A 26,024-nucleotide genomic window follows, 5' to 3' on the forward strand; every position below is an offset into this window, starting at 1 on the left:
TTTCAACTCTTAATGATCGGCTATGAAAAGCCAACTGACATTTATTCCTGATTATTATTTGACCATGCTTGTCATTTATGAACATTTTGAAAATCTTGGCTCTCTCTAATTCTCTCCTTCTCTCTTTCTTTCTCTCTCTCGGAGGACCTGAGCCCTAGGACCATACGTCAGGACTACCGGGCATGATGACTCCTTGCTGTCCCCAGTCCACCTGGCCTTGCTGCTATTCCAGTTTCAACTGTTCTGCCTGCGGTTATGGAACCCCTACCTGTCCCAGACCTGCTGTTTTCAACTCTTAATGATCGGCTATGAAAAGCCAACTGACATTTATTCCTGATTATTATTTGACCATGCTTGTCACTTATGAACATTTTGAACATCTTGGCCATGTTCTGTTATACTCTCCACCCGGCACAGCCAGAAGAGGACTGGCCACCCCTCATAGCCTGGTTCCTCTCTAGGTTTCTTCCTAGGTTTTGGCCTTTCTAGGGAGTTTTTCCTAGCCACCATGCTTCTACACCTGCATTGCTTGCTGTTTGGGGTTTTAGGCTGGGTTTCTGTACAGCACTTCGAGATATTAGCTGATGTACGAAGGGCTATATAAAATAAACTTGATTTGATTTGATTTGATGTTACACAATACATGTATGTTTTGTTTGATAAAGTTCATATTTATATAAAAAAATCGGAGTTTACATTGGCGTGTTACGTTCACTAGTTCCAAAAACATCCAGTGATAGTGCATAGCCACATCTATTCAACAGAAATACTCATCATAAATGTACAGTGGGGAGAACAAGTATTTGATACACTGCCGATTTTGCAGGTTTTCCTACTTACAAAGCATGTAGAGGTCTGTAATTTTTATCATAGGTACACTTCAACTATGAGAGACGGAATCTAAAACAAAAATCCAGAAAATCACATTGTATGATTTTTAAGTAATTAATTTGCATTTTATTGCATGACATAAGTATTTGATACATCAGAAAAGCAGAACTTAATATTTGGTACAGAAACCTTTGTTTGCAATTACAGAGATCATACGTTTCCTGTAGTTCTTGACTAGGTTTGCACACACTGCAGCAGGGATTTTGGCCCACTCCTCCCTACAGATCTTCTCCAGATCCTTCAGGTTTCGGGGCTGTCGCTGGGCAATACGGACTTTCAGCTCCCTCCAAAGATTTTCTATTGGGTTCAGGTCTGGAGACTGGCTAGGCCACTCCAGGACCTTGAGATGCTTCTTACGGAGCCACTCCTTAGTTGCCATGGCTGTGTGCTTCGTGTCGTTGTCATGCTGGAAGACCCAGCCACGACCCATCTTCAATGCTCTTACTGAGGGAAGGAGGTTTTTGGCCAAGATCTCGCGATACATGGCCCCATCCATCCTCCCCTCAATACGGTGCAGTCGTCCTGTCCCCTTTGCAGAAAAGCATCCCCAAAGAATGATGTTTCCACCTCCATGCTTCACGGTTGGGATGGTGTTCTTGGGGTTGTACTCATACTTCTTCTTCCTCCAAACACGGCGAGTGGAGTTAGACCAAAAAGCTCTATTTTTGTCTCATCAGACCACATGACCTTCTCCCATTCCTCCTCTGGATCATCCAGATGGTCATTGGCAAACTTCAGACAGGCCTGGACATGCACTGGCTTAAGCAGGGGGACCTTGCGTGCGCTGCAGGATTTTAATCCATGACGGCGTAGTGTGTTACTAATGGTTTTCTTTGAGACTGTGGTCCCAGCTCTCTTCAGGTCATTGACCAGGTCCTGCCGTGTAGTTCTGGGCTGATCCCTCACCTTCCTCATGATCATTGATGCCCCACGAGGTGAAATCTTGCATGGAGCCCCAGACCGAGGGTGATTGACCGTCATCTTGAACTTCTTCCATTTTCTAATAATTGCGCCAACAGTTGTTTCCTTCTCACCAAGCTGCTTGCCTATTGTCCTGTAGCCCATCCCAGCCTTGTGCAGGTCTACAATTTTATCCCTGATGTCCTTACACAGCTCTCTGGTCTTGGCCATTGTGGAGAGGTTGGAATCTGTTTGATTGTGTGTGGACAGGTGTCTTTTATACAGGTAACGAGTTCAAACAGGTGCAGTTAATACAGGTAATGAGTGGAGAACAGGAGGGCTTCTTAAAGAAAAACTAACAGGTCTGTGAGAGCCGGAATTCTTACTGGTTGGTAGGTGATCAAATACTTATGTCATGCAATAAAATGCAAATTAATTATTTAAAAATCATACAATGTGATTTTCTGGATTTTTGTTTTAGATTCCGTCTCTCACAGTTGAAGTGTACCTATGATAAAAAGTACAGACCTCTACATGCTTTGTAAGTAGGAAAACCTGCAAAATCGGCAGTGTATCAAATACTTGTTCTCCCCACTGTAGATGATAATACAAGTTATACACATGGAATTATAGATATACCTCTCCTTAATGCAACCGCTAGGAAGTCATCCATATCTCGCTGGGATTTCAATGGGAGCTTGGTTGAAAATCCACCAGCCTCAGAATTTCCACTTCCTGTTTGGATTTTTTCTCAGGTTTTTGCCTGCCATATGAGTTCTGTTATACTCACAGACATTATTCAAACAGTTTTAGAAACTTCAGAGTGTTTTCTATCCAATACTAATAATAATATGCATATATTAGCAACTATGACTGAGGAGCAGGCCGTTTACTCTGGGCACCTCTGTGCACCTTTCATCCAAGCTACTCAATACTGCCCCTGCAGCCATAAGAGTTAACAAGGCACACTTGTTAATTGAAATGCATTCCAGGTGACTTCCTCATGAAGCTGGTTGAGAGAATGCCAAGAGTGTGCAAAGCTGTCATCAAGGCAAAGGGTGGATACTTAATATATTTAGATTTGTTTAACACTTTTTTGGTTACTACATGATTCCATATGTGTTATTTCATAGTTTCGATGTCTTCACTATTATTCTACAATGTAGAAAATAGTAAAAAAAAAATTGAATAAGTAGGTGTGTCCCAAACTTTTGACTGGAAACTGTATATAATAGGATATATAATCACATATAATATATGTTTATTTCTGTAGCAACTCATAAAAACAGAAGTTTATCATCTTCCTATATTGGCAACCGAAAACAAAAGCTGACAGTCTGGCGCTACCATTGGTTATAGCACCAAAATGAAGCATGCAGATTTCATCACTCTTATTAATTCATCTGTAAAGGTAAGAAAAAGGAATAGAAAAATATACCAAATATAGATGCTGAAATGTCTGGTGGGGGCGAGCCGAACAGCAGCTATAGGATCATTCAGAAGGACTTATACACCCAATATTTAGACCAACTGCGTTTGAGTAGCATCTTCACATTCAGAAGAGAGAGAGAGAGGGAGAGAGGGAATGAAGAAGGGGAGAGAAATAGAGGAGAGAGAGATGCTTGAAAGCGAAGTGGGGGTCACAGTCTCGATGCAGCATGCTTCATTGACATTAATTAGCTAACAGGAGTTTTAAGAGTAACATTCTTACTTAAGAGTTTTAAGAAAAAGTAATATTCTAATCTGTGAGGTCACGTGACCGACACCAGTCCAGTGTATAGTATAATGTTGTGTTAAACAACACAACTCTCTCTCTCCTTGTACTACAGGGGCTATGAGACCAACCATGGCTGGTGGGAGGAGCTATAGGAGGACAGGCTCATTGTAATGGCTGGAATGGAGTTTTGGAATGGAGTCAAACATGTGGTTGCCATGTGTTTGATACCATGTTTCACTCCATTCATTCCATTCCAGCCATTACAATGAGCCAGTCCTATACCTCCAAATGCAGAGGGACACACAACCAACATACAACATTGTTTCAACGTTGATTCAACATTAATGATGAAGCACTAAAGCAAACCTTGACCCAACCAGGTCTGTCTAGAAAACCTGGATAAACTAAAGGTTAAGAAGAAATAAAATAGCATTCTAACTATTTAATCTGTTGATGGTGCTACTCACTGCATAGTGTGCAGCCTCTCCCCCTATGCCCTATAATACACAGTACAGCTGCAGTCTTTCAAATATAACTATATCTCATGTATACTTTATAGAGGAAAAAAATAAATATGCATACATCTATATTAAATATCATTAATATAGTCTCACATATAGTTAATTATTGTGGGTTTATAATACATTACGTGATGTATTTATACAATATATTTATTCCTTTACAAATCCACAGTATTATAAGTTGTGCCTTTTATGGCAGGAAGAAGGGGGCTGAAGGAAAAAGTAGAGGTGGGTTCCTTACTTAAGGCGTTTCATGTACCAATAACTTTCACAAAGTGCACTATGTAGGGGACATGGGGGTAGGGGATAGTGGGGCACTTTGGAACACACTCAAGGACTTAAAATTAAAGATCAGTTTGGACAAAAAATATGTCAAAGCTCCTATTTGGTTTTTAAAAGAATGAGATAAGATCTAAATAAACCAAGAAGAGAGGAGGTCAGGAGAGGAAAGGAGAACAGAGAAGAAGAGAAGAGGAGAGAAGAGTAAAGAGGTTTTGGGTGACTATCTGACAGACAATGTGTTGATTATATAGTGGTTTGACCCAAGCTTTAGGGAACAGAGCCTGAAATTGTCCCAGCAACTGCATACATCCAATGGAAACATCCAAGTCGATTGATTGACGGAGAGTTCAGTTCATATCTACAGCTTGTCCCGGCTTCTCCTCTGCAGGGCCCATCTGGTGTTCAGCTCTGTCCATTGATTCGCTGTCTCTTTCCTGGTCTGCTGTCTGTCAAACTGAAGTCCCGCCTCCTCGCTTGGCCCCTGGCAGTGGTCTCCTCACTCACATTCTCCTCACCATGTAGTGTCCATATAAGGAAGTGTCCTCTACAAGCACCAGCCAACACACACACACACACACACACACACACACACACACACACACACACACACACACACACACACACACACACACACACACACACACACACACACACACACACACACACACACACACACACACACACACACACACACACACACACTCTCTCTCTCTCTGACTCTAGCAGTTGCTGCTGTTCCTGAACTCTCCATTCTCAGTGATCTGGAGCTTGGTGGGGTTGGTGGGGGAGATGCCGTTACGGGTCTGCATGCTGTAGCGCTCCTTCAGCTGGGTCAGGGCACTCATCAGACGGGCGTTGGCCGTGTCCAGAGACGCTATACGTTTCTCCTGCAGAGAGAGATAGAAAGAGAGAGAAACACTGTATTAGAGAGGTAGAGACGGAGGAAAGTGGTAGACAGCAACGAGAGAGATACCAAATATAGACCTGTGCAAAGATAGGTGGTGAAGTACACAGACAACTAGACACGCAGACATTCATGGAAACATTTTATTGTAGTTTTCTGGTCCTGTTAGTGTCTGTGTGCGGGGTTAACAGAATCATCTATAGTCCTGTCGCATTCATCCACCCGAGGTGTTCTCTAATTCACTATTCACCTCTCTCCTTCTCTCTTCTCTCTCTCTCCTTAATGAGCTTTCCATATTCATGCTCTCTGTCTGTTGACTCTGGGAGCGGCTCATTGCCTTACCACCGCCAGTTTGTTTCCACACTCAACTCCCATTACTTTACTGTGCGAATGAGCTGTGTGTGTGTGTGTGCATCGCTGTCTGTGAGTTGACATTGAGGAGTCTTTTAACACTAGATCTATTCAACTTTGTTTAACTCACATAACTCATAAGTTTGTGTGTATGCAACATGTCTGGATCAGAAAATGCTACAACACAGAGCAGGAGGAGACAGAATTTACAGTTAAAATGAGTCACCTTGTCTCAACACGCTTGTCGACAGACAGGCTGGAAGAATAATGTAAATGTCGATATTAGTTAGTCTGTAAGACTAAAGCGTAGAGTCGTGCTGCGCTCAGCCATCCGAGCCTAGTCACTGCCACAGAGATCTGACAGCTTGAATTAAACATCTCTATGTATTTCTATGTTCTGTCAGCCTTCATGTCCTGTAGCAGACGACACACTCACACACAAAGGGACGGATGTACACACATAACAATACATCCCAATATATTGTGCACAGTTGACTAGGAGTTACATGGGCTTCTGGGTATTCTTCAAGCGTCTCTCTATATGAGGTTTAAACATTGCAAACAGGAAGTGCGTGTGTGTGTGCGCTCAACTCATTCTAAGATGTTTATAATGACCTGCAGTAATGTTTCATGACACTAGGGACCGCCCTGCTCTATTTATTTGATTTGTTTTATTTAACCTTTATTTAACTAGGCAAGTCAGTTAAGAAGACATTCTTATTTACAATGACGGCCTACCCCGGATGACACTGGGCCAATTGTGCATCGCTCTATGGGACTCCCAATTACGGCCTGGATTCAAACCAGGGACTGCAGTGACACCTCTTGCACTGAGATGCAGTGCCTTAGACCGCTATGCCACTCGGGGGCCCTATGGGGCTTTAAACAGTCAACAAACTGACTGTATGGAGTTGTATATGTGACTGACTCTCACCTGTGCATCAATGATCTTCTGTTTGGAGTCAACCACAGCCTGCATGTCATTGTGATCTTTCTTCAGCTCCTCTTCCACCGACATTAACCTGGACACACACACACACACACACACACACACACACACACACACACACACACACACACACACACACACACACACACACACACACACACACACACACACACACACACACACACACACACACACACACACACAGTTAAAGGGACATTAGCAACACAAAGCACAACAGACACCCAGCGTATGAAATAAGGCAGAGTATGTGGATACAGAACAGAATACTGTGTGTTACTTTGGCTCACACTAGTCTGGCAGGACCTTCCAGCTGTATGGCAGACTACAGACTGGAACTGAGTTTATAAGAGGGGTATTTTGGGCCTGCTGGTCTGTTAGTACTTTAGATCTGTATGTAGAGTATAATATGTTTAATATAGTTATTAGAATGAGGGTATCTTGGGACTGCTGGTCTGCTATGCATTTAGGAGGTGTGTGTACAACTTCGAACTGAGTTTGTGAGAGGTGTGTGTAGGGGTGTACAACTTCGAACTGAGTTTGTGAGAGGTGTGTGCATTGTGTGTGAGTGTGTGTGTGTGTGTGTGCGCGCATGTGTGCTTGTCTGTGTGTGTGCTTGTGTCTGTGTGTCGGCTCTAATTGAGTTAACAGGGTTCAGTGTGACACGGATCTGAAAGGAACATGGAAGCTGTATGTCTTCTGACATCACAGACCAGGAGATAACATCAGAAACACACAGCAGATAACATCATCCATCCATCTCCCTTTCTCTCCATCTCTCTCTTAGCATACACTCCCTCTCCCCCTCTTTCGCTCTGCGTATGCTTGCTCTCTCTTACCAAATCTTTCTCTCTTTCTGTTTCTCTCTCCATCTCTTACTCTCCATCTTACTTTCTCCATCTCTCCCTTTCTCTTACTTTCACCAGTCTCTGTCTGGAAAGGGTCTGATCCCCACACCTTATGTACCTGCTTATAATACCCTTCATCTGGAGGTCCTTGTCATCCTGCTGTCGTCTCAGGCGTTCCTCAGACTCCTCCAGCCGTGCCTGGTACTCCATCAGAACCTTTTGAGCACCGTCGTCCTGACCCTTCAGACGAGCCTCATACTCCTCCAGCTTCTGGACCGACACACGCAGCTTCTCCTGGAGGACCACGATCTCCTGCTGGTACTGGGGTGGGGTTAAAGGAGACAGATAGGGTTAAAGGAAGAGTCAGAGTCATCTTCAACAACACTACAGCCACCTCCAGCTGGTACTAGAGAAAGGAGAGATAGAAAGAGAGAGAGTTTTTATTATCATCATAGTCATCATCATCGTCATTAACACTGGGAAACCGATACTTATGTCAATGGCGCCAACCCATACTGGCCCATTCAATTGTCCTGTTGTTTCTAGGTAGAGATGGTCAGTGAAGAGAGCAATAACCGGCATTGTTATCATCACAATAATCGTTGTCAATGTTCTCCTCATCACAGTGGTCCTTAAGGTAGACCTTGACAGGTGTATCAACTCATTTCCATAATTTCCTCAACATTTTTGCTTCTTATCCAATTTCTTTTTTTTTTGTGCACCTGGTTCCATTTTAAGTTTTAAACAGTCAAATATTGAAGGGAAGCTGAAACTTGGACAGGGCAGGATTATAAGTGCGGAAGTGTTAAAGACTGTAAGTAGACATTAGCCAACACTCACAGTAAAACTTCCAACTTTTCTAAGCCACCCTTATTCCTGAGAGAAATGAGTTTCTTTTCCTTCCATGTCCCAAATCCCACCAGCACTCGAATTTGATCCCTAACCTCTAAAACTGGGGACTTAAATGGAGTACTGTTCCAGAAGAGAGAAGGAGGAGAGGGAGGAGAGGGATTCAACCTCCGCAGCTCAAGCCCTGGACTCAGGAATAAGCCGGGAAAAGCTCCCCTTGACCTCCCTCCGGACCTGTGAGCGGTCCTGAAGAGGAGAGGACCTGTGAGCGGTCCTGAAGAGGAGAGGACCTGTGAGCGGTCCTGAAGAGGAGAGGACCTGTGAGCGGTCCTGAAGAGGAGAGGGCCTGTGAGCGGTCCTGAGGAGGAGAGGACCTGTGAGCGGTCCTGAGGAGGAGAGGACCTGTGAGCGGTCCTGAGGAGGAGAGGACCTGTGAGCGGTCCTGAAGAGGAGAGGACCTGTGAGCGGTCCTGAAGAGGAGAGGACCTGTGAGCGGTCCTGAGGAGGAGAGGACCTGTGAGCGGTCCTGAAGAGGAGAGGACCTGTGAGCGGTCCTGAAGAGGAGAGGACCTGTGAGCGGTCCTGAGGAGGAGAGGACCTGTGAGCGGTCCTGAAGAGGAGAGGACCTGTGAGCGGTCCTGAAGAGGAGAGGACCTGTGAGCGGTCCTGAAGAGGAGAGGACCTGTGAGCGGTCCTGAGGAGGAGAGGACCTGTGAGCGGTCCTGAAGAGGAGAGGACCTGTGAGCGGTCCTGAGGAGGAGAGGACCTGTGAGCGGTCCTGAAGAGGAGAGGACCTGTGAGCGGTCCTGAGGAGGAGAGGACCTGTGAGCGGTCCTGAAGAGGAGAGGACCTGTGAGCGGTCCTGAGGAGGAGAGGACCTGTGAGCGGTCCTGAAGAGGAGAGGGTTGGTGCTGTCTGAGAAATTAGAGGTGTAATCAAATCCTGCCTGGCTTCAATAAAACACACATCCGGGCTCCTTCAGCAGCATTCAAGGGAAGCGGGTTCGGCCAGGTAGAAACAGAGCACACCTCACCAGAGAATGTGATAAAAAAGTTGACTCAACGCTGTCCTTCACAAGAACACTGGACCAAACGTGAAATATGAATAAAGCTATGAAAATAAATGCTGCTCACCGTCAATCCCCTATTTTCTCTTATTTTCTGCTTCATAAAATCATGTAAGCATGATGTGCAGCACAGGTGGGTGTGACAGCCAATAGGCAGTGGAGATGTGTGTGTGTGACAGCCAATCAAAGCATTGAGAGCTGACAGCCATTGGGATGAGAAGCAGGTGAAGGAGCAGCAGCAGAAGCGGGAAGCATTCTCCCCGCACACACACATGGACATACACACACACATGGACATACACACTCACATGGACATACACACTCACATGGTCACACACACTCACATGGTCACACACACACACATGGTCACACACACTCACATGGACACACACACACACATGGACATACACACAGACATACACACACACACACATGGACATACACACTCACATGGACATACACACTCACATGGTCACACACACTCACATGGTCATACACACTCACATGGACATGGACATACACACACACATGGACACACACACACACACACACGGACATATACACACACATTCACAATTTGACTGTAAGAGTCTAGGAATACCTGGTTGAAATCCTTTGACCATACAAACGGAGTATCTGTTATTAGAGATGCAGGTTTATTGTGAGTGATTGTAAGTTGTAAGGGGGTAGGGTTAAGGGTAGGAATGAGGGCTTGACATTGGAAGTTGAGGGGAGTAGAGAAAATGCTGGTTAAAGTGCGTGGGGGGGTGTTGAGGGTTGGTTGGAGAGGAAGTGTCTAAAGGGTGGGTGCTGAGAACAGGGGTACTGGGAGGTTAGGGGGGTTACATGGAGTTTGGTTTGTGACGTTACCTTCTCGGCCTGAGTGAGATCCTCTCTGTTTCTGGACTCGGGGTCCATCCCCTCATGGTCTACATACTGAACATTCATATTCAACAGCCAGGCAGCCGTACGGTCCAGCGCATTGGGCTTCACTGGGGAGGGGGCCTAGTGGAACCAACACAACACACACATGAGCTGAGCCGAGAAGGACACACACACACGTCATACGGTACACACACACACGTCATACGGTACACACACACACGTCATATGGTACACACACACCGACATACGGTACATAGTACATACACTACATGACCATTGGATGTGGACATCTGCTCGTCGAACATCTCATTCCAAAATCATGGAGTTCGTCCCCCCTTTGCTTCTAAAACAACCTCCACTCTTTTGGGAAAGCTTTCCACTAGATGTTGGAACATTGCTGTGGGGACTTGCTTCCATTCAGCTACAAGAGCATTAGTGAGGTCTGGCACTGATGTTGGATGATTAGGCCTGGCTTGCAGTCGCCGTTCCAATTCATCCCAAAAGGGGTTTGATGGGGTTGAGGTCAGGGCTCAAGTTCTTCCACACCGATCTCGACAAACCATTTCTGTATGGATCTCGCTTTATGCACAGGGGCATTGTCATGCTTAAACAGGAAAGGGCCTTCCCCAAACTGTGGCCACAAAGTTGGAAGCACAGAATCGTCTAGAATGTCATTGTATGCTGTAGGGTTAAGATTTCCCTTCACTGAACTAAGGGGCCTAGCCCGAACCATGAAAAACAGCCCTAGACCATTATTCCTCCTCCACCTAACTTTACAGTTGGCACTATGCATTGGGGCAGGTAGTGTTCTACTGGCATCTGACAAACCCAGATATGTCCGTCGGACTGCCAGATGGTGAAGTGTGATTCATCACTCCAGAGAACGCGTTTCCACTGCTTTGGAGTCCAATGACGGCGAGCATTACACCACTCCAGGCGGCGCTTGGCATTGAGCATGGAAACCCATTTCATGAAGCTCCCGACGAACAGTTCTTGTGCTGACGTTGCTTCCAGAGGCAGTTTGGAACTCGGTAGTGAGTGTTGCAACCGAGGACAGACGAGAGCTTGTGTGGCCTAACAATTCGTGGTTGAGCCGTTGTTGCTCCTAGACGTTTACACTTCACAATAACAGCACTTACAATTTCCTAGCAGGGTAGAAATTTTATGAACTGACTTGTTAGATAGGTGGCATCCTATGGTGCCACGATGAAAGCCACTGAGCTCTTCAGTAAGGCCATTCTACTGCCAATGTTTGTCTATGGAGATTGCATGGCAGTGTGTTCGATTTTATACACTTATCAGTAATGAGTTTGGCTAAAATAGCCGAATCCACTAATTTGAAGGGGTGTCCACATACTTTTGTATTTATAGTGTACATCCACACATATGTACACACGTATGTACACACAGGAATAAGCTTGAAATGCACATGGAATGTATAGAACACTAAAGCAGAGTGGCATGTTTGTGTGTGTGTGTGTGTGTGTGTGTGTGTGTGTGTGTGTGTGTGTGTGTGTGTGTGTGTGTGTGTGTGTGTGTGTGTGTGTGTGTGTGTGTGTGTGTGTGTGTGTGTGTGTGTGTGTGTGTGAGAGTGAGTGAGTGAGTGAGTGAGTGAGTGAGTGAGTAAGTGAGTGAGTGAGTGAGTGAGTGAGTGAGTGAGTGAGTGAGTAAGTGAGTGAGTGAGTGAGTGAGTGAGTGAGTGAGTGAGTGAGTGAGAGAGAGAGAGAGAGCGAGAGAGAGAGAGAGTGTGTGTGACAAGGTTTCTGTTAGCAAGCAATTTACTTTTGGCTAATAAAATCAATGAAAAGCATTTTGGCCGATGAAAAAAAATGAAAAGCCGATAAAACTGTTGCTGGTCAAAATGAATGGATCAAAAAATCCCATTGCAGAATAATGCTTTTATTCATTGATGGAAATACCAGTCGATGCAATGTTTTATTTCATATTGTTGGGCACGTCTTACCTTGCTTCAAAGTAGCCTACAGGCAAAATCCCGCCATGGAAACATGGAGGTAATTATTTGATAAGACTTCATAGGCGGTGCATGAGTTTCAAGTTTCTACCCTTCTGCGTGCCAGTTATGATTTTCATATGCACATTTCATGGAACAGTTTCATTTCAATAAGAACGTTTTCATTTCTCTAAATCGTTGATCTGAATTATAATGATAAAAATGGAATAGTTAAAAGTTAACTAATACGAGATCACCAGCCTCTGCCATATGGACACATTGATACACCGTGATCCATTGGCGGCTAAAGAAATGAGCGCATGGAACTCATTGTCCATAGGTCAATGCAGCAGTAGACCTATAACTTCCACTGCTCTTTCACACTGAGGATTGGTGATTATCGATGGGGAGATTGTTGGAAAGTTTTTTGAAATAGCATACATTCGCAATGGATGTTAGAAAACACTTTCCTACATTTCTGCACAGCAGTCCAGGTATTTCTATGCTTGCTCAGGCGCACGCGCTCCCTCAACATTATCAGGACAGAAATTAAAATCTTGTCCGTCAACACATTTTCCTAACAGAAATCCTGTGAGTGTGTGTGTGCGTGTGTGTGTCATTAGATGTGTCAGTTATGGTGACTGACAGTTGGTGAGAACACCATGGGATCCAAAACAGTCCGCAACTGAAACCTTTGAAAATGACTGAATATCTGTATTTGAATCTCAAATATGGTGAACTGAATTAATTAAAATATATTAGCTCAAATGTTGCTCTGTCATTTCATTGTCAAATACCAAGGTCAAGACAGGCAAGATATATGATGTTCATCAGTTTAGTCAGTCAGTTAGTAACATGTTAATGTGATGTTAGTTGAGGTTGTACAATATCATAATTTCTACACTGGATTGAGACGGGATCATTTCATAAACTATACCTAGTCAGGTTTGCTTACAGCGGTGTTACACGGATTACAATTATAGTTGCAATCTTCTCAGTATAGCATTGCTCTATTAAAAATACATGCATCACCAGACAGAGCTGAAAACCAGTTAGTGCAGCCAGACAGCGACTCAATCAAGCATTGATTTTCCTCTCAATGTCTCTCTCTAATCCACCTGTTATGTATCTCTAATGGAGTTCAAAGAGGAAGAAAGACGACATTAAAAACAACATGCTTAACAAATCCCTGAGAGCGCTGTCATGACGTGGCCCTTTCTGGGTGTAGATCATGGCCTCCCCCTCTCTTTCTCTCACTCTCCTAAACCCAGGTTTTATTGCCCCAGGTCGTAAATACCACAGAGACTCTCCCTGACCATGCAATTGAGAGAGAGTTTCACAGAAAGACAAAATCATTCTCCAGGCCAATTCTACTACGTCCCAGAATTTGAGAATGGAACAATTCTCCTATTTTGGAGAATGTGTAAACGGTCGGTGGAGAAGCCAGCTACGACCCGGTCCGTTTTGTTTCATGTTTGTGACCTCATGAAAGACAATACAGCCACATTACCCTAACTCGGTTTATACAGGTGCCTCAGTGATGAGGTTTGCATCTAATTCTTGTATAAAATGAATGAGTAAAGATTAGAGGTCGACCGATTAATCGGAATGGCCGATTAATTAGGGCCGATTTCAAGTTTTCATAACAATCGGTAATCAGCATTTTTGGACACCGATCATGGCCGATTACATTGCACTCCACGAGGAGACTGCGTAGCAGGCAAGGTAAGGTGCTAGCTAGCATTAAAAGTATCTTATAAAAAACAATCAATCTTAACATAATCACTAGTTAACTACACATGGTTGATGATATTACTAGGTTAACTAGCTTGTCCTGCGTTGCATGTAATCGATGCGGTGCCTATTCATTTATCATTGAATCATAGCCTACTTTGCCAAACGGGTGATTTAACAAGCTCTTTCGCGAAAAAAGCACTGTCGTTGCACCAATGTGTACCTAACCATAAACATCAACACCTTTCTTAAAATCAATACACAAGTATATATTTTTAAACCTGCATATTTAGTTAATATTGCCTGCTAACATGAATTTCTTTTAACTAGGGGAATTGTGTCACTTCTCTTGTGTTCTGTGCAACAGAGTCAGGGTATATGCAGCAGTTTGGGCCGCCTGGCTCTTTGCGAACTGTGAAGACTATTTCTTCCTAACAAAGACAGCCAACTTTGCCGAACAGGGATGATTGAACAAAAGCGCATTTGCGAAAAAAGCATAATCGTTGCACGAATGTACCTAACCATAAACATCAATGCCTTCCTTAAAATCAATACACAGAAGTATATATTTTTAAACCTGCATATTTAGTTAAAAGAAATTCATGTTAGCAGGCAATATTAAACTAGGAAAATTGTGTCACTTCTCTTGCGTTCATTGCACGCAGAGTCAGGGTATATGCAACAGTTTGGGCCGCCTGGCTCGTTGCGAACTAATTTGCCAGAATTTTACGTAATTATGACATAACATTGAAGGTTGTGCAATGTAACAGGAATATTTAGACTTATGGATGCCACCCGTAAAATACGGAACGGTTTCGTATTTCACTGTAAGAATAAACGTTTTATTTTCGAAATTATAGTTTCCGGATTTGACCATATTAATGACCTAAGGCTCGTATTTCTGTGTGTTATGTTATAATTAAGTCTATGATTTGATATTTGATAGAGCAGTCTGACTGAGCGATGGTAGGCACCAGCAGGCTCGTAAGCATTCATTCAAACTGCACTTTCGTGTGTTTTCCAGCAGCTCTTCGCAATGCTTTAAGCATTTCGCTGTTTATGACTTCAAGCCTATCAACTCCCGAGATTAGGCTAGTGTAAACTATGTGAAATGGCTAGCTAGTTAGCGGGGTGCGCGCTAATAACATTTCAAACGTCACTCGCTCTGAGACTTGGAGTAGTTGTTCCCCTTCCTCTGCAAGGGCTGCAGCATTTGTGGAGCGACGGGTAACGATGCTTTGAGGGTGGCTGTTGTCGATGTGTTCCTGGTTCAAACCCAGGTAGGGGCGAGGAGAGGGACAGAAGCTATACTGTTACACTGGCAATACTAAAGTGCCTATAAGAAAATCTAATAGTCAAAGGTATATGAAATACAAATGGTATAGAGAGAAATAGTCCTATAATAACCTCAACCTAAAACTTCTTACCTGGGAATATTGAAGACTCATGTTAAAAGGAACCACCAGTTTTCATATGTTCTCATGTTCTGAGCAAGGAACTTAAACGTTAGCTTTTTTACATGGCACATATTGCACTTTTACTTTTTGATTTTGCATTATTTAAACCAAATTGAACATGTTTCATTATTTATTTGAGGCTAAATTGATTTGATTGATGTATTATATTAAGTTATAATAAGTGTTCATTCAGTATTGTTGTAATTGTCATTATTACAAATAAATACATTTTAAAATTATTATTATTTTTATTTTTTTAATCGGCCGATTAATCGGTATCGGCTTTTACTGGTCCTCCATTAATCGGTATCGGCGTTGAAAAATCATAATCGGTCGACCTCTAGTAAAGATGAAACTATTTGTGAAATGATGTAATGTGAGGTTAACCTTCAGTTTTAGAGAATTGTATTCCCTGTAAAGTTTAACTAGTCAGCGGCCACGCCCCCGTGAGCATAGACATGATCTGGCGTCATGGAACCGCCTTTTCTATTGTTACGAATAAAACCCATTCCTGAGGAAATTCACATCAGACCACGCAAACACCAGTGTAAGAAATGGTTGTTGAATTCCTAACCATACCACGTGGAGCATTGGCTACACGGCTGGAAATGGTTCAACTCTGAGACTATCGATCCCTACAGAATAAGAACAAATTTTAGATACTAATTACTAGACTGCAGCTAGAAATTATGTAAACCTAGGACGCAAATACCGACAGCCTGACATATCCATTACAACAGACAATATCAGGAGCCGCTGATAAAGCTACCACCATGAAAGACATTGTGCCACGCCTGCTCCTGCTCTTCCTCCCTCTGGCGCTCGAGGGTGCCAGACTCCCCAACATTACGCACTCAAGCCACCTTCAGTACGCACACCTGCCTTTCCCCATCACACGCATCAGCGCTCATTGGACTCACGTGGACTCAATTACTTGTGTAATTTCCTTCCCTATATCTGTCTGTTTCCTAGCTCTGTTCCCTGCTTCGGGATTGTTTGTCATATGTCCTTGTTTACCCGTGTGCTGACGCTGTTCCTGTTGTGTTCCTGGATAAATGTTTGACTCCCCGTACCTGCTTCTCATCTCCGGCGTCAGGTCCTTGCAGAATCCCGAAGCCATCACACAAAGCATCGGGGAGTACTGGCGTTCCGGTTGGTGGTTGTCGGTTCTGGGTCGCCGCCGATGGACCCGGGGGTGCCTAGCCAGCTCGTCGGGCTTCCACGCCCTAGCTGGCTCGAGAGGTTTCCTTACCCCGGTTGGCTCAGAAGGCGCCCATCCCATGTCGGGCCTCAGCCGGATCGTCAGGTCTTGTTCGCCCAGCCGGCTCGTCAGACTGTCACGTCTCCGTCGGATCATCGGGCTTCCACGTCGCAGCGGGATCGACAGGCGTTCATGCCTCAGCCGGATTGTCAGGCTCCCATGCGTCAGCCGGCTCGCCAGGCTTCCACGCCCCTGCCAGTTCGTCGGGAGTTTAACCCCAGCCAGCTTGCCCGGCGCCCATGTCTCGGCCGGCTCACCCAGGTGGAACGCCGGGTGGCGCCCATAGAGGGGGGATACTGTCACACCTGCTCCCGCTCTTCCTCCCCTCCCCCAGCCAGCTTGCCCAGCGCCTATGTCCCGGCCGGTTCGCCCAGGTTTGATGCCGGGTGGTGCCCCTAGAGGGAGAGCAGGAAGAGCGTGTCACGCCTGCTCCCGCTCTTTCTCCCTCTGGCACACAAGGGCGCCAGACTCCCCAACATTACGCATTCAAGCCACCTTCAGAACGCACACCTGCCTTTCCCTGTCACGCGCATCAGCGCTCATTGGATTCAATTACTTGTGTAATTTACTTCCCTATATCTGTCTGTTTCCTAGCTCTGTTCCCTGCTTCGGGATTGTTTGTCATATGTTCTTGTTTACCCGTGTGCTGACGCTGTTCCTGTCGTGTTCCTGAATAAATGTTTGACTCCCCGTACCTGCTTCTCATCTCCGGCGTCAGGTCCTTGCACATTGTGACTTCTGGGGAAGTAACCAGACACTCTCTGATGAACTGAGTCTCCAGCAGACGGACCGACGATTCCAACAGAGAAGACAACAACGACACCTGGGCGTAAATATATTTATTGCAATTATTCCAGAATGAACGGCCGTTCATGTGCAAAGGATTAGCATTTCAATGACTATAATTATCCACTGTGTGTAGTGATCCATTTAGTCTTTCCCGCTCCTTTATCAGTCCACACCCCCTTTCCTTTGTATACCAAGCCATCATAACGGATTAGCCAGGGAATCTTCCCTATCATTGTTAGTAAACAATATATACTGTTTGTTTGTTTATGCATTTCTGTGATTATTTAGTTAGTAAATAAATGATTAAGCCAATTGGTGTATGGATGATTCATGGTTTAGGCTGGGTTCGTGCAGATAAACAAGAATTCTACCACGTTTGAAATGAGACTGACGTAAGGTTAAGAATAATTCATTAATACAAGACTAATATATTAAGAAAATTATAACTTTGTAATCTGAAGATTGTCAGTGGTGCCCCAACTTCCTAGTTAATTAAATGTACATGATTAGTTTAATCACGTAATAATAATTACAGAGAATTGATTTGATAAAATAACAGTCTTCACATTTAATGATAGCCAGAGACACGACAGGGCGGAGGGTGACGCAGACAACATGGGCCTACACTACATCCTCAAACACCTCGATAACCCAAACACATATGCAAGGATAGTTTGTGGACTTTAGCTCTGCATTCAATATCATCATCGCAGAACTGCTACAAGACAAACTCTCCCAGCTGAACATGTCCAGCTCCATCTGTCAAGCTGGGAAAACCTTTCAGACTCTTTATCCCTCAGCACCGGAGCGCTGCAAGGATGCATGCTCTACACCTCTACTCACTCACTCTACACCAATGACTGCACCTCCAGCATCGCATCTGTCAAACTACTCAAGTTTGCAGATGACACCACTCTGGTCTGTCTCATCACCGACGACGATGAGTCAATGTACCGTGGAGAGGTCGAGCGGCTGGTGGCCTGGTGCAGTCGCAATAACCTGGAACTCAACACAGACAAAACCATGGAGATGGTGGTTGACTTCAGAAGACTCCTCCCACCATCTCTCCCCCTGGAGATTAATGGCTCAACTGTTAGCACGGCTGAATCCTTCAAATTCCTGTGGACCATCATCACAGAGGTCACCATTTTTTAAATTTTATTTCACCTTTATTTAACCAGGTAGGCTAGTTGAGAACAAGTTCTCATTGCAACTGCGACCTGGCAGGGAGGTACACCAGTGGATGGACTACTTGTGGCAGGTGAAAAAACTCAACATCTCCCAGTCAATCCTGATCTGGTTTTATGCATCAATCATTGAGTCCATCCTCAGCTCCTCCATCACCGTCTGGTTTGGGTCTGAGTCTGCCAGCTGCAAGGGCAAACTGCAACGCATTATCCAGTCTACAGAGAGGGTCATCGGCTGCCACCTGCTCTCCATCGAGGTCCTGCAAGACTTCAGGGCAAGGAAGCGTACAGGAAAGATCATCCCGACCCCTCCCACCCGGTCACCCCCACATCCAGAAATTCCCCTCTGGCAGGCGTTTCAGGTCACTCATGACCTCCTACAACCTGAAAAGTTTCTTCCCCCGTGCTGTGGCCCTCACCAACCACAGAGACTAAAGGACTATGCACTCTATGCTGCACACCGCATCAAGCCTTCTCTGAACTGTACACATACACACAATAAGTGCACTCAACTTGCATTGCACATTGTTCATCTCTCTGCATTTAGATATTCATACTGATACTGTAAATGTGTACATCCACTGCTTATCAACCATATACCCACTGTATATCAACCGTATACCCACTGTATATCAACCGTATACCCACTGTATATCAACCGTATACCCACTGCATATCAACCGTATACCCACTGCATATCAACTGTATACCCACTGCATATCAACCGTATACCCACCGCATATCAACCGTATACCCACTGCATATCAACCATATACCCACTGTATATCAACTGTATACCCACTGTATATCAACCGTATACCCACTGTATATCAACCGTATACCCACTGCATATCAACCGTATACCCACCGCATATCAACCGTATACCCACTGTATATCAACCATATACCCACTGTATATCAACCGTATACCCACTGCATATCAACCGTATACCCACCGCATATCAACCGTATACCCACTGCATATCAACCATATATCCACTGTATATCAACTGTATACCCACTGCATATCAACCATATACCCACTGTATATCAACTGTATACCCACTGTATATCAACCATATACCCACCGCATATCAACCGTATACCCACTGCATATCAACCATATACCCACTGTATATCAACTGTATACCCACTGTATATCAACCATGTACCCACCGCATATCAACCATATACCCACTGCATATCAACCATATACCCACTGTATATCAACTGTATACCCACTGTATATCAACCATATACCCACCGCATATCAACCGTATACCCACTGCATATCAACCATATACCCACTGTATATCAACTGTATACCCACTGTATATCAACCGTATACCCACTGTATATTGTATATCTGCTCATTCTCTTATAGCTCTATGCTCACTCTACCGAGTTGTATATAATGTATGTCAACTTATTTTAAACTCTGCTGTCTGTATTCTGTCTCTAAATGTTGTCTATCACTAGCAGCACAATATCAACAAGTACAACTCTGAGTATGTGTAAATGTCATTGGCAATGATTAAAGGTGATTCTGATTCTGAACGCCGTCCATCTGGTTTCCATGACAAACCCATTAACCCTTTAGCTACACTCTACAATCAGTCCCTAGAGTCAATCACTAAGCTGACCAATCAATCAGTCCCTAAAAGAGAGCAGGGCATTATGGGAACTGGGAATGTAAATGTCCTTCCTTTCACCTTGAGGCCAGAGATCACCAGGGGCAACCTTTGACCAGCCAGCCTATCAGTGACCTGCTTGTTAAGAGGTCATCTTTAACAACCCAGAGGACGTTAGCAGAAACATTACACTATAACAACTCCCAACAGCGATACACACAGCCACACATGTACACATCTCAGCAAGATTTGAGTGCATTACTATGAACTGCTGATGATAAGCTAACCATAAACCAGCCTTGAGACTTGATAAAATACATGCATGTAACTCTGCATTACATTGCTGTATCTAATAACCTAATCCTGATTCAACCAAGGGCCACATTCACAAATAATCATAATGCTAATAATTACAAAACTCTGAGAAAATCCTCTATCTCGTGTTAGTACATAACCAGGAAACAATAGGCCTACGCATACAGAACTTTACCAGTGATCCTGTGCTATTAGACTTCCACCTCTAACTATGCAGAGACACATGGGATTACTATTAATACACACTGGCTGCTCCAATGACTGTCATTGATTGGATAGAATAACAGGAGAGCTCAGACACCACCCACACACATATACAGGCATTGTTAACATGCAATGGATCATGTGATCAAGTGGTATTAGTGGAAGCTTTCCACAACAGAGTATTATTTGTTTATTTAAAGCTTTATTTAGCCTGAAAATGAATTGAGAAACCAATTATGTTGTCTTACATTGATACAGTATGAGATGAACCTCCCAGACAGTCAAAGCCCTGCAGCCCCCTGAAGCTACCATCATGGCTGTCAGCAAATAACCTCGCTATCCCATGCATACACACTCCTTTGTACTAGTGTATGTTGAGTGTGTTTGTGTGTGTGTTTTTAACTGGGAGTGTGTCTGTACTACTGTCTGAGTGCCCTACCTGTTTGTGCTGGGCTCTCTGCTTGGTCTCTGGGCTGTCTCCTTTTGATGACGATGATTGTTGCCGTAGCCGCGCCCCGTTGCCGGGCCAGTCGGGGGATGACATCATGCTGCTGCTGGAGGGGCGCGGGTAGGGCCCGCTGTTGAGCAGGTTTGGGGGCGTGCGGCCCCTGGTGACGGTGGTCTGTGGAGGGGGCTGGTCTATCCTGCGCTGGGGGCCGGCGCTATTTTGTCTGGGCACGGTGGGCTGGTGCTGGGCCTCTGTGAGTGACAGCTGCCTCCGCGTGCCTATGTACTCCCCCGAACGACGGGCATACTCCTCCACGCTACTCCCCCCAACTCCTAATCCATGGTTCAGGAAGGAGTTGTGTATCCCCCCTCCTCCTCCTGGCCCATCCTCATTGTTGCTATGGGAACTGTGGGAGCTGTGGCCCTCAGAACCCGAGTCGGCCAGGCCCCGCGGCGACAAGGGCAGCCCTGCCGCCATCTGGTAGACAGGGTTCTGGAAGGACAGGGGGGCTAGAAGCTGAGCAGGTCTGCCTGGTGCGCTCTCCGATCCGGGGGTGGTGGGGGTCTGGACGGGCCTTCTCAGAGTAGGACCTCCAGTGATGTTCCCCTGGGGGGTTCGGGCCGACCACACTCCCCCAGGAACGATGCCCTCTCCCAGGCCGTCTGAGGGGCCAGGGCCTGGGCCACTCTCTAAGCTGCGGGGGTCCTGGAGGTCCACCATGGACAGGCTCTTGCTGCCGTTGGCTATGCCCAGGTCGGGCTCATTGGATTCAGAGTAGCTAGAGCTGCGGGCCGGGGTGGGCTGGATCCCAGCATTCCTGGTGACAAAGAAGAGTTCCTTGTTCTCCGGGGTGGGGGAGGGTAACCGGGTGAAGTCCACCAACCTGTGAGAGAGAGAGAGAGAGAGAGAGAGAGAGAGAGAGAGAGAGAGAGAGAGAGAGAGAGAGAGAGAGAGAGAGAGAGAGAGAGAGAGATAAGAGAGAGATAAGAGAGAGATAAGAGAGGGAATGAGTGAAAAAGAGAAAGATGTTGATGATGCTGTATCTATTACTCCTTACAGACATGAAAACATGACCAGTCAAACCCTTCAGCCCACACATGAAACACTTAAGTGTCAAACCCCAATTTTGTTTTATTTAAACTTTTAGCAGGGAGTCCTATTGAGACCAAGGCATCTTTTTCAAGGGAGCCCTGCACTCATCCTACACAATAGGACACATGGTATAGTAACAGCAACTCAACAGGACACATGGTATAAAAACAGCAACCCAACAGGACACATGGTATAGAAACAGCAGCCCAACAGGACACATGGTATAGAAACAGCAACACAACAGGACACATGATATAGAAACAGCAACACAATAGGACACATGGTATAGAAACAGTAACCCAACAGGACACATGATATAGAAACAGCAACACAATAGGACACATGGTATAGAAACAGCAGCCCAACAGGACACATGGTATAGAAACAGCAACCCAACAGGACACATGATATAGAAACAGCAACACAACAGGACACATGGTATAGAAACAGTAACCCAACAGGACACATGGTATAGAAACAGCAGCCCAACAGGACACATGGTATAGAAACAGTAACTCAACAGGACACATGATATAGAAACAGTAACCCAACAGGACACATGATATAGAAACAGCAACACAACAGGACACATTGTATAGAAACAGCAGCCCAACAGGACACATGGTATAGAAACAGTAACCCAACAGGACACATGATATAGAAACAGCAACACAATAGGACACATGATATAGAAACCGCAACCCAACAGTACACATGGTATAGAAACAGCAACACAACAGGATACATTGTATAGAAACAGCAACACAACAGGACACATGGTATAGAAACAGCAACCCAACAGGACACATTGTATAGAAACAGCAACACAACAGGACACATGGTATAGAAACAGCAACCCAACAGGACACATTGTATAGAAACAGCAACACAACAGGACACATGGTATAGAAACAGCAACCCAACAGGACACATTTTATAGAAACAGCAACACACCAGGACACATGGTATAGAAACAGTAACCCAACAGGACACATGGTATAGAAACAGCAACACAACAGGACACATTGTATAGAAACAGCAGCCCAACAGGACACGTTGTATAGAAACAGCAACCCAACAGGACACATGGTATAGAAACAGCAACCCAACAGGAAACATGGTATAGAAACAGCAACCCAACAGGACACATTGTATAGAAACAGCAACACAACAGGACACATGGTATAGAAACAGCAACCCAACAGGACACATTGTATAGAAACAGCAACACAACAGGACACATTGTATAGAAACAGCAGCCCAACAGGACACATGATATAGAAACAGCAACCCAACAGGAAACATGGTATAGAAACAGCAGCCCAACAGGAAACATGGTATAGAAAAAGCAACCCAACAGGACACATGGTATAGAAACAGCAGCCCAACAGGACACATGATATAGAAACAGCAGCCCAACAGGAAACATGGTATAGATACAGCAACCCAACAGGACACATGATATAGAAACAGCAGCCCAACAGGACACATGGTATAGAAACAGTAACCCAACAGGACACATGATATAGAAACAGCAGCCCAATAGGACACATGGTATAGAAACAGTAACCCAACAGGACACATGGTATAGAAACAGTAACCCAACAGGACACATGATATAGAAACAGTAACCCAACAGGAAACATTGTATAGTAACAGCAACACAACAGGACACATGGTATAGAAACAGCAGCCCAACAGGACACATGGTATAGAAACAGCAACCCAACAGGACACATTATATAGAAACAGCAACACAACAGGACACATGGTATAGAAACAGCAACACAACAGGACACATTGTATAGAAACAGCAGCCCAACAGGACACATGGTATAGAAACAGCAACCCAACAGGACACATGATATAGAAACAGCAACCCAACAGGACACATGGTATAGAAACAGCAACACAACAGGACACATGGTATAGAAACAGCAACACAACAGGACACATGGTATAGACACAGTAACCCAACAGGACACATTGTATAGTAACAGCAACACAACAGGACACATGGTATAGAAACAGCAACACAACAGGACACATGGTATAGACACAGTAACCCAACAGGACACATTGTATAGTAACAGCAACACAACAGGACACATGGTATAGAAACAGCAACCCAACATGACACATGATATAGAAACAGCAACACAACAGGACACATGGTATAGAAACAGCAACACAACAGGACACATGGTATAGAAACAGCAACCCAACAGGACACATTTTATAGAAACAGCAACACACCAGGACACATGGTATAGAAACAGTAACCCAACAGGACACATGGTATAGAAACAGCAACACAACAGGACACATTGTATAGAAACAGCAACCCAACAGGACACATGGTATAGAAACAGCAGCCCAACAGGACACATGGTATAGAAACAGCAACACAACAGGACACGTGGTATAGAAACAGCAACCCAACAGGACACGTGGTATAGAAACAGCAACACAACAGGACACATGGTATAGAAACAGCAACCCAACAGGACACATGGTATAGAAACAGCAACCCAACAGGACACATTGTATAGAAACAGCAACACAACAGGATACATGGTATAGAAACAGCAACCCAACAGGACACATGATATAGAAACAGCAACCCAACAGGACACATGATATAGAAACAGCAACCCAACAGGACACATGATATAGAAACAGCAACACAACAGGACACATGGTATAGAAACAGCAACCCAACAGGACACATGGTATAGAAACAGTAACCCAACAGGACACATTGTATAGAAACAGCAGCCCAACAGGACACATGGTATAGAAACAGCAACCCAACAGGACACATGATATAGAAACAGCAACCCAACAGGACACATGATATAGAAACAGTAACCCAACAGGACACATGATATAGAAACAGCAACCCAACAGGACACATGATATAGAAACAGCAACCCAACAGGACACATGGTATAGAAACAGTAACCCAACAGGACACATTGTATAGAAACAGCAACACAACAGGACACATGGTATAGAAACAGCAGCCCAACAGGACACATGGTATAGAAACAGCAACCCAACAGGACACATGATATAGAAACAGCAACACAACAGGACACATGGTATAGAAACAGCAGCCCAACAGGACACATGGTATAGAAGCAGTAACCCAACAGGACACATGATATAGAAACCTGAACACAATAGGACACATGGTATAGAAACAGCAGCCCAACAGGACACATGGTATAGAAACAGCAACACAACAGGACACATGGTATAGAAACAGCAGCCCAACAGGAAACATGGTATAGAAACAGCAACCCAACAGGACACCTTGTATAGAAACAGCAACACAACAGGACACATGGTATAGAAACAGCAACCCAACAGGACACATGATATAGAAACAGCAACACAACAGGACACGTGGTATAGAAACAGCAACCCAACAGGACACGTGGTATAGAAACAGCAACACAACAGGACACATGGTATAGAAACAGCAACCCAACAGGACACATGGTATAGAAACAGCAACCCAACAGGACACATTGTATAGAAACAGCAACACAACAGGACACATGGTATAGAAACAGCAACCCAACAGGACACATGATATAGAAACAGGAACATAACAGGACACATGATATAGAAACAGCAACCCAACAGGACACATGATATAGAAACAGCAACACAACAGGACACATGGTATAGAAACAGCAACCCAACAGGACACATGGTATAGAAACAGCAACACAACAGGACACATGGTATAGAAACAGCAACACA

The 26,024-nt window shown here is 44.7% G+C and overlaps 1 protein-coding gene across 5 annotated transcripts in view; it reads right to left on the minus strand.

Annotated features, from left to right (window-relative positions):
- Nucleotides 1-3,035: 3,035 nt before the first annotated feature.
- LOC139544181 (disabled homolog 2-interacting protein-like) overlaps nucleotides 3,036-26,024 on the minus strand; it is a 267,245-nt gene continuing 244,256 nt past the window's right edge. For all 5 annotated transcript variants that reach the window (XM_071350999.1, XM_071350998.1, XM_071350997.1 and 2 more), the window contains 5 exons: nucleotides 21,150-22,041; nucleotides 10,167-10,301; nucleotides 7,500-7,702; nucleotides 6,501-6,588; nucleotides 3,036-5,198 (listed from right to left, as the gene is read on the minus strand). In XM_071350999.1, the coding sequence (XP_071207100.1) occupies nucleotides 5,031-5,198; nucleotides 6,501-6,588; nucleotides 7,500-7,702; nucleotides 10,167-10,301; nucleotides 21,150-22,041 (1,486 nt within the window). In that variant the 3' untranslated portion in view covers nucleotides 3,036-5,030. The remainder of the gene's footprint in view (nucleotides 5,199-6,500; nucleotides 6,589-7,499; nucleotides 7,703-10,166; nucleotides 10,302-21,149; nucleotides 22,042-26,024) is intronic.

This window comes from Salvelinus alpinus, chromosome 18 (assembly GCF_045679555.1).
Source record: "Salvelinus alpinus chromosome 18, SLU_Salpinus.1, whole genome shotgun sequence".
In the NCBI taxonomy this organism is placed as follows: domain Eukaryota; kingdom Metazoa; phylum Chordata; class Actinopteri; order Salmoniformes; family Salmonidae; genus Salvelinus; species Salvelinus alpinus.